The sequence below is a fragment of the Cyprinodon tularosa genome, unplaced genomic scaffold (assembly GCF_016077235.1).
Source record: "Cyprinodon tularosa strain WSP-4 unplaced genomic scaffold, ASM1607723v1 ctg385, whole genome shotgun sequence".
NCBI classification, from domain to species: domain Eukaryota; kingdom Metazoa; phylum Chordata; class Actinopteri; order Cyprinodontiformes; family Cyprinodontidae; genus Cyprinodon; species Cyprinodon tularosa.
The window spans coordinates 828,119-845,972 of record NW_024039102.1 but is presented as its reverse complement, the minus strand read 5'-3'; the positions used below and the strand labels follow the sequence as shown (position 1 = coordinate 845,972).

Sequence of the window (17,854 nt, the reverse complement as noted above, 5' to 3'; positions counted from 1 at the left end):
GATGGATGGATGGATGGATGGATGGATGGATGGATGGATGGATGGATGGATGGATGGATGGATGGATGGATGGATGGATGGATGGATGGATGGATGGATGGATGGATGGATGGATGGATGGATGGATGGAGATCTACTTGTAGAACTTTCTGAAGTCTGTGGAACTCTGATCTCAGTTCAAACTTATTTCATGTGTCTGAAGACGATTCAGATTATCCTCCTGATTCCATAAGAACCATCTTTGTTGTCGGTTCAGATTGTCTTCTTCTGAAGGTTGACCTGATGCGGTACCAGCTTCTTCTCCGGTTCTTAGTGTTCTGTCTGTCTCTCTCCATCAGCTCCCATTGCAGCCGGAACTGGGCCCAACTTTTCCCTGGCTGACCTGGACAGCTCCTCCTACTACAGCATGAGCCCAGGGGCTATGAGGAGGCCGCTGCCCAGCACCTCCTCCTCCAGGTAAGAACTCACCTGTTTATTTGGGCCCTTCGCCATTATACCTAGAAAACCAGAACTGGACCACATTATGGGTCAAAGCTGATCTTGGTAAATAAAACTGTTCAGTGCTGTTTATCTTGAAGGTTAAAAAGGAAACGGTGTCAGGAAGCTTCCTGCTTCTAGAATCAACCTTCTAATTGGATGAAGATGGGGTTGGAGGCGGGTTTACGCAGAAAAACCAATCTGAACACAGTGGGCTACATTTTTTAGTTTGCAGTAGAATTCACCACTTCTACTAGCATCTGGACCCTCTGACAGTAAAAGTCAGACAGCTGTATAACACCCTCAAATACTCTGCAGGATAACCTTTTGGTCGACCTTCTCTGGTTGGACCTTAGGAAACGTCTTGACCTGGCAGATTTGCCAGACTGAGACAACATTATTTTTCTGAAGCCCTTTTCTTCACTCGTTATTAACCTTCAATTTTCATCTCATTTAATTTGGTTGTTGAAATAAAAAAAGAAGGTTTGGGGATCTTTTGATCCAACTATCTGGGTCCATCTGATCCGTCCCAGAGCAATACAATCATCCAAGAAGGAACCTTTAAGGAGAACCCATTCAGAACCTATTAGATTCACTGTGACTGATGGAAGGTCTGACCTTATAAAGAATGGCTGCTTGACCTGAACCAGAACACCGCTGCAGCTCACACATCTACTTGTTGGTCTGTGTGGTTTTGGAGGATGGACCTCAGTTCTAACAGGTTGTTTTAAATTTTTTGAAGATCCTTCCTAGAAAAAGTCTCTCCAAACTCCACAGAAACTTGACTAACTGATTTAAGCTCTGGGTCTCGACTCCTTCCTGGACCTTCAGAACCAGAGAAGTGGTAATGATCACTTCCAGGTCAGAAGAACCTGGAAACATCCTCAGATCTCTAGGAATAACAACCCCCCCACCCCACTGTGTTGCTGGCAGCGGTGGAAACGCCCTCTGCTGCTCAATCGATGCGTCGCAGGAGTCGTCTGTCTGTCTGCTCAGCTACCTGCCCTGCAGCTCTCTCTGTGAGTGAGCCTGTCCTCTGTGGCTCCGCCCACTTCCCCGGGGACCGCCCACACACAAGGAGCTCTTTGAGGCTGGGAGGCGGATCTATATAGAAATATCTACACACCCACACACCATGTTTAGATGAATCAGAGCCGGGTCCAGGTTACTTCCTGAGGGTCCGCCTCAGAGTTCTGCCTGCTCTGAAACAGTCCAACAGAACCTCAACTTTCAGGATAAATTAAAGCTGAACCGAACACTCAGAACCTGCAGGTTTACCTGGTTCTGTTCTCTGAGCTTTAAAGTCATCCAAATCCTCTGTGTTCTGCTTGATAAGAAAACCATCTCAGTGTCCAGATACTCCCAGAGAATCCAGTTGGTTTAAGGAGTAACAAGAATCATCATCAGACTGGTGTTCTGGTGCTCAGGGCCCGAACCTAGCTGGGGCAGATTTTACCCAAAAGACGAAGATTTTGGTTTAGTTTGTTATGTTTTTTCTGAATGATTAGAAAAAGTAAAAAGTGGTTCTTTAACAGCAGAATATTTTAATTACAATGATTGGTTGACATGATTTTAAAGGTCACGAAACTTTTGAGGGTCCAAAAATGGCTCGATTTAGCTGGACTGAGTTAAATGGCTACAGAGCCTTTGACTAGGCCATCTCTGGTTGGTGTCTGGTTAGTCATCTAAAGCATCTATCATATCTCAGGTCTCCTGCTGCCTCTAACTTTTTTCCTCCAGGAATGTTCCGAATTTGAGGTGATTGGTCATCACCTCTGACCAGCTTCCCTGTCCCACAGCATGATGCTGCCACTCCCGAACTGCGCTAACCTTGTACTAGTTTAACAGTAGCCCCATTTACACTGAAAACCAATCCATGTCGAGTTTAGACCCAGCCTGTATCAGTTAATAGTGCCGAGCTTGGTTCCTTATTAACGTTTACCAGTCACACTATAATGGTTCCTTGCCTCCTAGAGACGCCATATGGTACTACTGCTCTCTAGCAGGAAAACGTTGTGATTATATTTTGTTCCGTCCAACATCATCTTGATAGCATCCTCCAAATTACAATAAGAGCCTCAGTCTCTGCCATATCCAAGGTCGCACCACGTTTTTTTAAAGCCATTTAAAAAAATTTAGTGTTGAGAAGATTTTGATAGTTTTTTGCGGTTGGCAAGCAACTCGCTGATGTGCATTGCCGGCAACTACTGGAAGCTGACTGTAAATAGGAGATGACAGGGTCAGCTCATGCGCTCTTTGTTGTCAGAGAACCGAGCCACAACTGAACCGTGCCGAGTCCTACTGTTGAACTAGTACAAGTTTAACGTGGTTTGGTTGTATCTGCATCGTCTGGTTCAGTTTTGCATGCCTTTTACGCTCAACAGTTCTCAGATAATAAAGAGCGCATGAGCAGACCACGTCATGTCCTTACAGTGAGCCTCTGTAATCTATAAATTTCAGACATTCACAAAAATACTAGCTTCCCTACCTTGCCACATGATTTCCATTGATGATTCTGCTTAGCAATGTGATGAACTTCAACCTCTGTCATTGTTTTCTGCGTCTGTAAGCCCTGATTATACTATCGTCTGTCGTATCCACTTCCCAAAAGCCGACTCTGTCAGATAAATTCACCAAAGGTTGCCTTCTTCGCCTGACTATCCGCAAACAATGAAATATCACAATTATAACCAAACTTCCTGAATGTTACGGCCGATTTGCTTGATTCCCTCTAGAGAGCTGTATTACCGTAGATCGTCAGTAGGAGGCGAGGAACCGTGCTAGCGTGGTGTGTAAACGGTAATAAGGAACCACACTGGCCACGTTTAACTGATCCAAGCTGGGTCCGAACCAGGCACGGATCGGTTTCAGAGGGGTAATGTAAATGGGGCTTCTGTTTCAATAGTTTGTGTAATCTCTTCCAGAGAGGTCCGATTGGCAGAGTTCTGTCCTTGAGGTCTAATTTATCCCCCTGAGAATAAAAGCTAATGCCAAAACTTTCCACATGTTTGTGAAAATGTTCAAACCCACAAGTCACTGCATGACAGAAGGTTCTGAAAAGCTCCAGCAATAACAGGTCTGCTGGTTCCATCTGTCTGCAGCTCTGCCAAAAGGATCAAATGCATGGAAGAGGACGTGGACAGTCCGGGGGAGGAGTCCTACTATCCGGGTCAGGGCCGGTCTCCGGGCAGCGGCAGCCAGGCCAGCAGCTGGCACGACGTGGAGCCAGGTACGCTGTCACCTCGGCAACCGCTTCTGCATCAATAACAGCCATCTAACCCCCACTAACCCCCATCAGCCCAGAACTGAAGCTGCTGCAGAACCACTGATGCTGCCAGGGAACGGGATGGGGGCGGGGCTTGTAGCTGCAATGTGTGTGTGTGTGTTTATGTGTGTGTGTGGTTTTTAACTGGAACACAAGCAGCCATCTGAATGGACCGGACCTCAGCAGGTCTATCAGAACCTTTTAGAGAGCTGGCACCGTTTAGGTTACAACACAACTGACAGGAAGTCCAGACAGGAGGACACAGACAGGTGTCCATGTTGGACAACAAAGATCAGAAAAATCTGCCTGTTGGTTTATTTCAGCAAAGAGGGACACTCTGTCCCTTTTCTGTCCTTTTTCTGTCCTCCTGCTGTCTCTGTTTTACACTGTGAATCACTGAATGTTTTATTATTTTATTTAAGCTAATTATTAGTAAAAATAGAGTAAAATAGCTCCATTAATTTCCAACATATTGGATTCAATTTCTAAGTTTATGTTTCGAGTGAAATATCATAGACACCATTATCACTATTTAACTGTAATAGACAATAATAAGATAAATAAATGATTAAAAACTATTGAAAAATGTATCTAATTAGTTGATCTGTATTTATAAGGTAATATATGTAGAATAGGTACATGTATTTTGGGCGAATATTTGGGAACCCCTGCTCTATTCTGAGAAAAACATCACATCAATCAATTTACTTCCTGTTTTTATGACATTTAATTATTAATTTATCATTCTAAATGTTATTTTGATTATTAAATGTTTAATTTAATTATTTAATTGAAATTTATATTTGTTTGTTTAATGTTTAGAGAAATAAATAAATGTTAGTTCTACTTATTTTAATGGTACATTTGTTCCATGATAATCTATAAAGCTCAGGGATCACATCAGGATGATTGTAAATATCAGTTAGCGACCCCCCCAACCCTCACTTTGGGGGACCCCGCAATCAGACCAGTGGTGATGGTGTTAAAATGACTGAGGTGTTCGGTGTTATTCTCACCACCCGTCTCTCCTCTTATATTTACGCTGCTTCTTCTTCTCTTTCCTCCGTCTTGCGGTGGAAAGCTGGATATAAGCTGCGCGGCTCTCTAGCTAGCTCGTTCATCTCTCGACAAGGTAAAAACGAAAACACGGCTTTTTACTTCCTGTCTCCGTGTGCGTGACCCGCCTCCTCTCTCCCTCACCTCTTATGATGGATGCTGTGTCTGTGTTGCCTCTCCCCCCACCCACCTGTCCTCACCTGTCTGCCCCTCCCACCCACCTCCTGGCATGCAGATGACATCATGATGGCTGTTTGTTGGTGGTTGTGTTTGGAGGGCGCCCCCTGCTGACCAGTTTCTCTTTCACCCAACAGGTCATAAACATTCATATTGATTTTTTTTATCTGAAGATTAGACCAGCTTTTCCCCCCTTCTCTGATATCGGGAACTTTTTGTCGCACATTAGAATGATCCGAAGTTGATCTGATTCGGTTCTGCTGACAGAAACAGAAGGCCTGATCTTTGAAGACGAGCTGGAAACCTATGAAGCTCTACTTCATATTTTTTCTTTATTTTTATTTTTTTATGCAAATTCATTTCAGAAGCAATAAAAATAAACAGATGAAACTCTATGTTTAAATCCAGATTCATTCCAGTTCGTCCCGACAGAATCTGGTTTGTGTGATTCCTGAAAAAGGAGAATTATCGAACTCCATCAGATAACGAGAACAAACGAAACACCCTGAGGTCAGTTCAGTTAGTGTGTAGGTGGATGGATGGGGGGGTGGTGGTGTGTGTGTGCGCTCCCATCCATTCGGTGATTACTGTAAACACACACGCTGAGGACTGTCAGAGTGATAAATCACAGCCGACTTTAAGTGAATTAGTGCAGCAGCTTTAACTCTCCGTCCCTCCGTCCTTCTTCTTCTCTCTCCTCTAATATTTCTAATGTCTCTCTGTCCTCATACTCAAAGCCCAGCCTCCCCACTCTGAGTTCCTCCTCCTGCTCCTCTTTGCAGCTGCATACATCACTGGCTCTAACGATGCCGCGGCCGCTAACGAGTAATCAGACCTGATTAGACCAATCAGGTTCTTAATTAGCCAGGAGAGAAAGAGGAGAAGGAGGGAGGAAAGCAACACGATGAATGAAGAGGAGGAGCGAGATGAACTTGTCTTTGACTGACAGCTGCTGTGGGCGGGGCTTAATGCTGCACTCTCATTGGTCCATTTGCTCTGCTTCGTCCGTCCATCATCACTGTCCTGCATGTTAACCTTTAACCTTTTAATCTTCCTCCTCCACTAACCTTCCTCCCCTCGACTCTAACCTGTCTCCTCTCCTCCACAGCGAGCCCCCACGCTCCCCCCTCCAGCCTCCACTTCTCCTCCTCCCCCATCCTGCAGCAGCCTGGATCCTACTTCTCCCACCCGGCCATCCGGTACCACCCGCAGGAGACGCTCAAAGAGTTTGTCCAGCTGGTGTGCCCTGACTCCGCCCAGCAGGCTGGACAGGTGGGCCTCCTCAACGTAAGCTCACACTCATACACACACACCTGTGTGTAGGCGGGGTCAGCGCAGCAGGCAGAGAGCGAGTTCGGTTTCAGCCTGACAGCTGATATTCTGGGTCTAGACATCCAATCGATGCACCAAACACACACACGGGTCTCTGTTCAGCCGACCTCTGGGCGGTCCGGTTAGAGGACAGGCAGAGGGAGGCATGTCAATCCGACAGGTGGATCCTTAGGACCGGGCCCTACAGAACCAGACCATTCTGTTGGCTGAGCCCATCTGCAGTGTTCATCTTTCCCTTCCTTCCTGTGAAGCGGCTCTACCATCAGGACGCCCCTTTTGAGCATGTCTAAGGTCCCTACTTAAAGTCTTGCAACTAAACGGTCCAAAGAAACAAGCCCTAGACATTGAACTGGACCGGGTCAGGCCAACTCACAGCAAATATTCAATCAAAGTGAAAGAAATATTAATGATGAAGAAAATATCAGCTGGTCATACATTTTCTTTAAGAAAAGCAAATAAATTTCTAATTTAAAAAAGGAATACTTAAATAAAAAGGATTTTTTTAGCTTTACATCAATAGCCAAAGGAAAATCAAAAACAGAAAATTATTTGGAGGTAAAACGTCCCTTAAAGAGAAAGGATTGAATTACAGAATTTTGCTGATTTCTATAGAAATAGTCATAATAAACTGTATACATAGAAGTCTTAATTTAGTGGACAGTTATTAAAATCCTGCATTGGTTTATGTTTGGTGCCCTCTTCAGGTTTAAATGAGGTTACTGCGTCTTATGTTTGTGATGTAACCCAGAGAATCTGGTCAGCAGCTGTAACCTGGGCGGCTGCTTTCGGCTGCCTCGCTCCCCCTGCACTCGGTGGTTCATTTAGGGGCCGTCAGTAAAATGAAGAAGAATTTATTTATGGTGGAAAAGAAAAATAAATCATGATTTTCTAAATTATAAAGGTTAATAAAGTAGACTAAATGCGTTAAATTGTGTAAAAAAAAAAAACAGCCTGCATCACCTGTCTAGTCTAGTATTAATCTGATCAGAACTTTCCACTGACTGACTCCTGGTTCTGTTGCATGGTTCTGTTTCTGGCCCGTTCTCCTTCTCAGCTCCTGACTCCTCTTCCTCCTCTTCCTCAGCCCAACGGCAGCTCCCAGGGGAAAGTCCACAACCCCTTCCTGCCGACGCCCATGCTGCCTCCCCCGCCGCCTCCCCCGATGGCCCGGCCTGTCCCGTTGCCCGTCGACGCCAAGCCGCCCTCCACGTCCTCCACAGAGGGGGGAGGCAACTCCCCCTCCTCCCCCAGTGAGTGCCTGCGGGATATAAACACTGTTATTTCCACATTTACTCTTTAATCCGGATCGACTCTGGGATGTTCTGATAACCCTCAGAACCAACGGGCCGACCCAGACCAAAAACACTTAGTCTTGCTATTGCTCCTTGACATCTGTTGTTCTCCTACCCAGATTTTCTAGAAAACTTTATCAGAACAACAACAAAAGTCATCAAACTTTCAGAGAAACTGTGGATCTTTTGAAGCCATCTGATTGGTCGAATTAAATAATTTGTAGTTTTTAATACATGTATCCTGAGCTTAAACTTAGATTAAATCTGATTCCCGCCCAGTTTTCTTAACCTGAAGGGATGTTGGCCCGACCGGTCTTCAGCAAAGCTCCGCCCACCTCTTCACTCACCTCTGTATCTTCTGTGCAGCGTACTCCACCCCCACCACTTCTCCAGCCCAGCGGTTCGTCAGCGTCGGGCCCAGAGACCCCGGCTTCAACATCCCTCAGCAACCACAGGTAAGACCCAACCACAGCCGGTTCTGTAGCACCTGCTGGGTTCAGACAGACCCAAATGCAGAACATGCAGCCCAATGTCCCCAGAGCTGCAGGTCTGAATCTGTCAGTCAAAAAAAAACCACAGTGAATGAAAGCAGCGCCCCCCGTGGAGCAGGTCGCTCACTGCAGGGAGGTGTTACTTCCTGTTGAGCAAAGTGTTTCAGGGAGGAATGTGGTTTGGCTCTGGATGTTCATGACTGGAACCACAGAGAACAGCTGAGCTGTGATTAACTCAGCTTTTTGCCAGGTGATTCAAGAGGTGAGGAACCTGTCCAGGAAGTGAGGATGAAGAAGAAAAAGCTTTGGATCGCGGTGTGATCTTCATCATTAAAAACCTCCTGATAACCAGCTGTGAAAACATCTGTGGAGCAGAAGCTGAAGGCGGAACAAACGGGTTGTGAGCCACCATCCCCCTTCCTTGGGTCCGGTCTGAGAACTGGGTTTGGACTCCAGCTCCTCATCCTCAGGCTTGCCGGGTTCTTCTTCATCTTTTAGTGGGTCAGGGGTATTTCTCTTTGAGTTTCAAAGCATAATAGTCCAGAAAACCAATGTGCAGCCTACCTGACTCAGATAGTGTGATGTGATAGGTCATGTGACCGCTCCAGCAGCTTTATCACTGATGTTGGATTTTAATATTGAAAAAAAAAACTATTCATCTGGTCAGTGAACGCAGCATCTGTTTTTCATGCAGTGTGTTTGAGTGTGTGTGTGTCCAGGTCGTGTTTGTTAGCTGATTTATTTAGAGTGGAGCGATTGGTCGGCCATGCTTTAACTCATCTCTCACACACACACAGATAACAATGAGCTGGGAGTCTTCTGTTGACATTTCAGACATGCTCCATCGCTCTGTGTGTGTGTGGGGGGGGAGGCTGCAGTGAACGAGTCTGTCGATTTATTGATCCTGTCACAGGCCGGCACACACCCTCTGAGAGGCCGACGTGGGCCAGGTGTGTGTCACTGAAACAGAGCCGGTTATTTATTTATTCCTCCTCCGTCTCCATGAGATGCTGCTGCAGCTGCTTCCTCTTCCTGTCCGGATTAATGAGGAATTTGGTGAATCCAACATCCTTGGAGAAGGAAAAGTTTCTTTGTTCCAGTCTTGAGAAGGTGAAGGTCACCGTCAGGGAAAGAGACCACTTTGTTCTGTAAAAAATTATTTTCTTGTTGGAAAAAAAGAAGTCCTGATATATGAACAATCCTTTGAGGATGCTTCATCTTTCCAATAATGAGCCCCAAAGCTTTTCTGAGACACAAAATAAAACTTTTTAGGAAGTTTGAATGGTTTCAGAAAAAGAAAAAATCTTTTCTAATGTAGCTTTTTGAGTAACAATAGTTTAAAACCTGCATTCATTGGTAGGTTTTGATATTTTTAGGTCATTCTTTGGGTGTTTTAATGTTTTAGTAATTTGGGGTATTTCGGCTTAATAACTTGGTGGTTTAGCTTATGTTTATGGCTAATCTGTACATGTTTTAAGGTAATTTTGAGGTGGTTCAGGGTGATTTTTGGTTGTTTGGGATTAATGAGTGTTTTAGGGTAAATTTTGGGTGTTTAGTACACGTTTTTGTGTGTTTTCAGATCATTTTGGGGTGTATCAGTGTAATTTGGTGGGGAGGTTAGTGTAGTTTTGAGAAACTGGGGTGTTTCAGGGTAATTTTGGAGTGTTTTAAGGTATGTTTGGGGTGTTTTAGGGTACATTTAAGGTATTTCTGAGGTGTTATAGAGGAGGGTGTTAGGTGTTTTAGGGTACTTGCTGCATAGGTCAGTGTAAGCTGTGGTGTTGCTGGATGGTGTTGGCTATTTTTAGGTATATTTTGTTTGCTTCAGGGTGATTTTGGGATGTTTTAGGCCAACCATTGGGTGTTATATAGTAGTTTGGGGTGTTTTAAAGTGAAAAATGTTTGATGTTTATTTGTTCTTGTTTTCGAACTGGTTTGTCAGACAATGATGGAGATGTGCTACTAAGTGACACTAACACAGTCTGGATGTTCGACATTCAGTCTTTGTTAAAGACTGAGAACCCTGTTGGGGGGGTTGTAACTGTTCGCCCCTCTCCATCTCCATGGTAACCATGAGGACAGTCTGTGTATTCCTCAGTGTCTTTTGAGGCAGATGGTTCCTGCTTTGTCTGAGGGATGGGCACCATGCCCAAACGGGTCGGCAACGTGGTTACCGTGGGAAACTAAGATGGTCTTCTTTGGAGACAAAGAAACATCAGAACCAGAACTCAGAGCAGGGGTTTTATTTCCATCAAAACTGCATCAAGTCTGGATCGTATTTGTAATGATTTGTCGGATAAGACCAGGTCCTAAACCACTCTGAAGCTCCTTTGTCGTACTTTCGTGGCAGTTTATTAAACCACCAGTAACAGGACAAACTCCTTTCAAGATCACTAGAAGAAAAGCGTGGAGGATCGGTGGGTTCTGGACGGGAACAGGGATGGAGCGGCTCGCTGCAGGTTAGTTAGACCCAACAAGAAGTAGAAGCTCCACGCTTTCTCCAGCGCTGTGCGAGATGAGCCTCTAGAGTCTGAATTACAGCTGTCTGGCCGCCCGGTGAGAGTTTCATCTTCAGAGTCTTCTCAGGACAGAGGTGGGGTGGCGGGGGGTCTGCTGCAGCTGTGTGGAGGGGTAGAGAGACACAGACACACAGCGGGCAAGAGAGAGCGGGCCAGAAAAGTCCCAGCGTCAGCAAGTTGTATTGATTAAAAACTAACCTTCCAGTCTTCTCTTCTATCACTGCGCACACACACAGCAGTAGAATTACAACGAGTCAGGAGCAAGAGGGTCTGAGTGCACGGCAGGCCTGCAGCGCACATGCACGCAAACACACAGAGGAACACAATGAAACACTCAGGAACCCACAGAGGAACCCACAGAGAGACAGAAACACACACAGAGGGAAGGATTCCTCCTCCCGAGTTTTATTAAACTGCCTTTTATTCTCAGACACATTTCCTAAACTCTGCTTCCATCTCCAAGACCCTGCAGATGTGTGGCTTCACTTTAAATCAATACTGGGGGGGGGGGGGGGGGGGGGGGGGCATGGTGGGATGGGGAGAAGAAAGTGATCCAGAGAGGAATTTTGAGGAAGAGAGGTGATGATGAGAAGGGAGGGGTAGTAAAGTGAGGGGAGTTTTTAAAGGTTTGGGGGGGTCTTGGCTATGGTAGTCACGTCCCAGGCCGTCTGGTTGTCTATGGCAACCAGACATGATGTAAGACAGGAACGAACTTGAACTTGTCCAGGCAATGAAGTTAAGATGAGAGACAGATCAGCTAAATGTGAAGGTTTCATGAAGGAAACAGCTTCGTCGCTCTGCCGCCAGCCACGGTCCATCAGGGGCCCGAGGCAGAGCGCCCGACAGCCGGGCCATCTGTGATCTTCTGAGGATGCTTGGACCAAAAGTTCTTCAGAAGGTTTTGTTTGGACTCTGCTGCTTTTCAACTAGGGCGGCAATTTCTATAGCACTAAAAAGAAGGACATTATGCAGCCTATCAAAAAAATACTGAGGTGTACATAAGAATCTGGTATACTGTCATTTATAAAAAGGATGCTTGTGTAGCTGAATAGAAAATATTAATGAAAAGTGAAAAAAGTATTGGTTTGCCAGTAGGGCTGAAACAATTAATCGGATTAATTGTGATTAATCAATCAATTATTGAAATAATCGTGAACTAATTTAGTAATCAACTAATGGTTAGCTGGACTGTAGAGGCTCTAAAATGAGCCTTCAGCTGACAGACCAACCCACTTAATCCAGTAATTATACCAGCATTGTAAAAATATATATTTTTTTATCTGTCAATATGCTCTATCCAGATCTTCTTGAAGGGGAAGGTTTCAGTTTCACCTGGTTTCATTTTGTAAAAAACTTCATTAAGGAATCTTTGGCTATCAATTTATTAATTGATTAATTGAAGAAATAATTGGCAGATAAATTGATTTGCAAAAAATCATTAGTTGCAGCACTAGTTCCCAGTATTTGTATTTATTCAATGCATTATGGTGTTCAAAAAGTGACCACTGAAATCAATCTTAAAAGAAAATGTAAAAAAATAAATGCAACTGCTCAAAAAGTATAGCTTATTGTTTTAAAGAGCTTCAGTCTTTAGGGAACTTGTCTTCAGTGTTTGTGAGTTAATTCCACATCCCATAGTGTGGCATGAACTAGAAGGGTTTAGGATGTTTTTAATGATAGTATATAATATAACAAGACTGCAGTGGGTAGCAGTGCTGCTTTGCAGTAAGAAGGTTGCAGGTTCGATCCCCAGCCCGGGTCTTTCTGCATGAAGTTTGCATGTTCTCCCTGAGCATGCATGACTGTTAGGTTAAATTCTCATTAGGTGTGAGTGTGTGCATGAATGGTTGTCCTGTTTGTCTCTGTGTTTCCCTCCGATGGACTCATGACCTGTCCAGGATGTACCCCGCCTCTCGCCTGTAGACAGCTGGAGATAGGCACCAGCACCTCATGTGACCCCAGAAGGGATCATGCCTGACAGAAAACTGATGCATGGATATAATATAACATAGTTTATCTGTTAAACTGGATTAATTCCCTGCTAGGAAATCAGCGCCCCCTCCTATCCTGTTTTCCAACTGTGATGCAACACAAATAGGTTGTTGCCTGTAGTTTCTAAGATATTTTAACCCCTATCCTTTTTAATTGTCCTAATGTTTAAACATGTTGGGGTTTTTTACCGTTAATTTTATACCTATGTCTTTGTAATGTACAAAAAACAAATTTAGGTTTTCTCTCTGTGACTTTGATTTATTGTCTACATTTTTACTTAAAACTGATGCACTAATCCGTTTTTGGCAGACCTTCAGCATTTGGAACCACAGTGGAATCAATGCAAATTAAAACAACCATGCATTTTGTTTTGGATTGAAATAGCTCAAGAAAAAATTAAACACTGCAGACTTTAAAAAATATTAAATTTTTCCATTGAAACATCCTTAAGAGGTTTAGTTGATAATGTGACTCTTCCTACTGCAGGTTATAGCTGAAATGTGTTTGTTTTTGTTTTTTTCATTTTTCTTAAGACAAAACAGTGAGTAAAATTGGAACCAAGAGCTCTGAGCCTCTGAAAGGTTAAGAAAAAGTTTGACAAAGGGTTGAAACTGGTTTTGCTTGTGTTTACATGGAAACCATTTTGTTCACCGTTTATTGTACTTGGTACATAGAAAATATGTCATTTTCTGCACACATTTCCGAATTTCTTGCCAATGGTGGACCTTGAGCAGGTCCTTCTTTAGGCCTTTTTATTAGCAACCAACACAACATTAAGGAGCCATCCTGCACGTTACTAATCCTAACCATACAGCATAGCTCATTGTCCTCTTAAGAATCTATTAGACACTGTCCTAGAATGGTGCTAACTGTGGACATGTCCAGAATTAGCACTATGCCGCCTCCAACACTGCTTCTGTTCTCCTGACAATTAATAGACAAGAATTTCAACCAGAGTTGTGATCGAAACATAGAAAGTCATTTGATTAATTAGGTCTAGGTTGGTTTTGTTAGAAGTTCCAGAGACTTTATATTAACACCTTCGTCTGTCTCCACAGTGGTACCTTGGATAGGGACTCCTGAGGCGCCGCCACCCTCCTCTATAATAAACCGCTGCAGTCTCTTCCTCCACCTTGGACACCAGCTGTGACAGGAAGCCCATCTCACCTGTTCCTGGTCAACCCCATTCCCGGTCCTGCAGCTCCTGGCTCCACCACCAAATGACTCAGCAGCATCAGCATGGCTACAGCGGATCCAACGTACCCACCCTGTGAATTGTTTGTCCCAGAATTCCTTGCACTCTATTGGATCGTGGATCTGTAGTGCTGGATCTGAGCCCTGAACCTTTTTTGTTTTTTTCCTCAATCCCTGATGGGAATGGGAGGGAGGATTGACCCGTTGGGTTCTGGGAAAATCTTTAGACTCAATCACAGAAATTCCTCTTTGGAGGAACGATCTGTCTGATTATTTTTGCAGTGTGAACTTGGTGGTTTGAAGCCCTCCATGCTGCCATACCCCCCCGCCCTCTCAGTGGATCTCTGCAGCCTGGGGCTGGTGGGGCCGGTGTTGATGGGGTGCTGAGGTGTTACCTGGCCCAGAGACACCAGCTGAAACCCAACTCCTGGGGTAGACTGTCTCTTTCCTAGCTCTCTCTGAGGACATGGACCATACCGTGATGGGAGGAGCTAAGCTAGGAAGGAGTGCAGCATAAACTAAGCCTGGGGGGCTCGATTTGGGGGTGGGGGTCAGACTAATGGTGGTCTGGATCTGTTGGTATGTTTCACCAAGCGCTTGTTTCTCTGGAGGCTTTGGCTTCGTGGCTCATTGGTTTCTCTCTTTTCGCCATCATTTCCTCTTCCTCCTCTTCCATCCATCCACCTGTCTGCGTGAAGGTGCAGCGTACGCAGGGTGGGCTGAACCTCCGGGGGTCCGGAGCCAACCAGGCAGTCAGGAGAGAGCTCCGCCTCTCACACCTAACAGTGAAATCATGAGGAAAAGTGCAATTTTGTTGACTAGCTGTTGGATGACTAAATATCATATATCTAAATGTATATTTTTCTTCTAGTCCACTCAAACCTCTGGGACTCTAAAATACTGGGGTAACAAAGCAAACCCACCCGCAGCTTCGGGCTAACCCAAACCCCGACCCAGTGAGACACAAGGGAGCCATGTTCACTTTCATCCTGTTTTCTTCTTCGTTCTTCTGGTAGTTTGATATATTAAACCATTACAGAGATATCAGCTTTTTAAGCATCTCGTGCAGCTAAGGACTGATTTTTATTCTGTTTTTAAAAAAGCGCAAAGCGATTAATTTATTTCACTGAGCACTTCATTAAGCTTCAGGAAAGACATACGAAATGTCCACTGAGGCGAAATCAGAAGATTTTAGGCTTGAAACGAATCAAACTGGTGAGATAATCTGCCTGGTAACAGCCTGCCATTTGATTGGCTGGGTCATCTAGGAGCCCCGTCCAATCACAAGCACTTCCTCCTGCAGCCTCCAATAGGCTGTGAGTGTGTAATCAGGGGGCGTGGTTTGTCAGTGAAAGAGCTTAACTCAGTTCTTCTTTGGTTTGGGTTTTCTTTCTTCTATAAATATCTATAAATACACACAAACCCAGCGTTAGCGTGAAAAAGTCTTAAAAAGAACTAAAAAAAATCTGCATGTGTTGGTGTTAGTGACAGTTTTTTCCATAGATGATGTAGTTAGTAAGAAAAAAAAGACGATATATCGTAAAAACTTCCCAACGTCAGGCACTTCAAAGCAGCCGTCGGTTACTTCGGACCCATCCAGGCCTTTTCCGTCGCCGTCTGTCTCTAGCTACCAGCTGTCTTCGCTTTCCAGAATCCCTTGTTTTTTCATTTCGACCCAGCGTTCAGAACGTTACTTCATCCGTCCCACACTCGTTCCTCGTTGATGTGCCTTGCGCCAATGTTGAGTACTCAAGGACCTTGTGAGACCCAATGTGGAAAGACAAAATTTGGCTTTTTGTCTCCTTGTTTGAATTTCCCTCTACATCAGGGATGTTGTGACTGACTAGAGCCCCAATACCAGGGTTGAGTTGATGGGGACCGTTGTGAAGAAGGTGTTTGAATCAGGCTTATGATGGTCTAGAAGGCAACATTCATGCAGATGAGCATCAAAGGTATTTAGGATGTTTAGATGCATAAGGAGCTTCCTGTTGTAAAGCCAGGACCAAATTAAAGTTTAAATCGAATGATGTGGAAATAATTAGTGTTGACATAATAAGAAGGAATTTAAGGGGACATTTGATCAAAAGAAGTACTTGTCTGAGGCTCGGAGATGAACATCTTTCTGCTCTGACTGGTTCTGTTACATTTCCAGCTCAAAACCAGTCCCAACCAGTTCAGTGTAGTGAAGAATCAGACTCTCCCAGTAAATGTTGGACCCTCTCTCTGCTGGATCTTGTCATCTCACAGGGTCACGGCAAAAACGGCACCACCAGATTTGAGATGTTTACGGGATGTAAACATTGAGGAGAGGAAACACAGAGGAGGTCCAGTCTATGAATGACTGGTGTCAAAGTGAAGAACTTTCACCATCAAACCATCTTTATTTCTCATGGTGTTCCAGTTTTGGGTGCAGCTGTGAGAAAGAAGGTTTTCTGCTCGTTTGACAGAATTTTGACCTTCCTTGTAGATTAGATTCTGTTCCTAACCCTTGTGATGAGTTTATCATCTGTTGCTGTAGCAACAACTTTCATCGTCTTCCCGTTTCTTTGTCCCTGATTGCTCTGTGTTCCTAATCTGAGTAACCAAGACGTGAAATATGCAATATCCTTTTGCACTCATAGATGTATTTCATCCTTCTTATGGTCGGTTTTCTTTCCCTTCCTTCAAACCAAAGTCAGAACTTCTGTGGTGCTTCCCAGCTGATACCCTTCAGGGTTCTGGTCTGATAAACCAGCGCTTCCCCATGCTTTCACTGGTTCTTTGGTCTAAAATCAGCCCTAATAAGTCCAACCTTCCCTGTTACAGTTAAGACCTTCCTTCCATTTCAGTTCCAACACTGTGATGGTAGTGTCGTTCCACTTGGGTCGGTTCCATTCTCCTTTGTTCTTGCCTTCCCTTTAGCCATGAGATGGGCATTAATTATCTGCACTAAATATGGAATAATGAGTAAAATGAGTAAAAAAAAAAAAAAAAAAAGCCTCTGGATCTTTAAACGATCAAAGGGAATAAATTAAAGAATTTGCACGGACATTTATTAAAGTGTCACAAAAAAAAAGTCAGCCGATTAATCCGATTTTCGGGCTGAATGTTCGATATCAACCAAATTTGCACCGTTTTTAAGGAAACAAAAGTGAGTGTGAAAGCAATAGTTTGGGCAGCGTGTTTCGTTCCTTTGTTTGTCTGTTAAATTAGTTTGTTGTGCAGCAAAGAAGGAGTGAGCTCCTCCTACTGGCCGGAGGGCAGCGCCGCAGGGCCTGACCGAGAGACGTCGCTCTGTGTTGTATAGTTTTATTGATTACACTGATTTTAAAGCTGCCCTATTTTCTAATGCAGGACTTTTGTAACAATGACTAAATGAGGAAACTGTCGTGTTGTGAATTTTTGACTGTTTGTACGGAGGCCACGTTATTAGAACTGGTTTGGTTTTCTTCCTGGGAACTGGATTTAAGTTGAAAACTTCCCTGTTTCCTTTTTTTTTTTTTTTTGCTTTTTTTTTATGTATTTATAGACTTTTCTTTTGTTGATATAGCATATTCCTGCTCTTCTAAAGTCCAGGGCACCATGGTGATCCGACCATTGTAAATGGATGTTACAGTATGCTGTATGTTCAGTGTTGATGAAGCTAAATTTAGTCATTCTGAGGGGGGAAAAGAGTTTTTTTTATGCATTTGAAGGAATTTAGATTTTAGGCAGGAGACGATGACATAGCCAGCCAAACGATGCCCCGACTATAAATGCATCCAGGCATCTTTTTTTGTGTTCACCATTCCATGCAGAAAAATAAACAGCTTGATTATGCAACATGATTCTTTTTCTTTCCCATCTGTTTCTTTCTTCACCTCCTCCTCCACCAGCTCCGCTCTCCGTCCCTCCACTCCTCCTCCGCTGTTCAGCAATGCCTTTCAGCTGAGGAGTTACAGCGCAGGACGGTGTGATCGGACTTCCTGCTCCTCTTTCCTCGCAGATCCAAAGCTTTGATTCCATCGGGGATCAATTATTCTAATGACAGTGAATCTTCTCTTTAATGTCTCCATTAATGGATCAATTGTTCTCTCTTTG

General features: G+C 44.2%; 1 protein-coding gene across 4 annotated transcripts in view; it reads left to right on the top strand.

The window, feature by feature from the left end:
* Nucleotides 1-17,601, top strand: part of nfia (nuclear factor I/A) — a 93,333-nt gene extending 75,732 nt beyond the window's left edge. The window contains exons 5-11 of one of the 4 annotated variants that reach the window (XM_038297185.1): nucleotides 339-456; nucleotides 3,579-3,706; nucleotides 4,824-4,874; nucleotides 6,084-6,247; nucleotides 7,392-7,557; nucleotides 7,966-8,054; nucleotides 13,660-17,601. In XM_038297185.1, coding sequence (XP_038153113.1) covers nucleotides 339-456; nucleotides 3,579-3,706; nucleotides 4,824-4,874; nucleotides 6,084-6,247; nucleotides 7,392-7,557; nucleotides 7,966-8,054; nucleotides 13,660-13,674 — 731 coding nt within the window. In that variant the 3' untranslated portion in view covers nucleotides 13,675-17,601. Of the gene's footprint in view, nucleotides 1-338; nucleotides 457-3,578; nucleotides 3,707-4,823; nucleotides 4,875-5,757; nucleotides 6,061-6,083; nucleotides 6,263-7,391; nucleotides 7,558-7,965; nucleotides 8,055-13,659 lie in introns of those variants that run through there. The other 3 variants (XM_038297187.1, XM_038297186.1, XM_038297188.1) reach the window with 3 other exon arrangements.
* The last annotated feature ends 253 nt before the right edge of the window (nucleotides 17,602-17,854 follow it).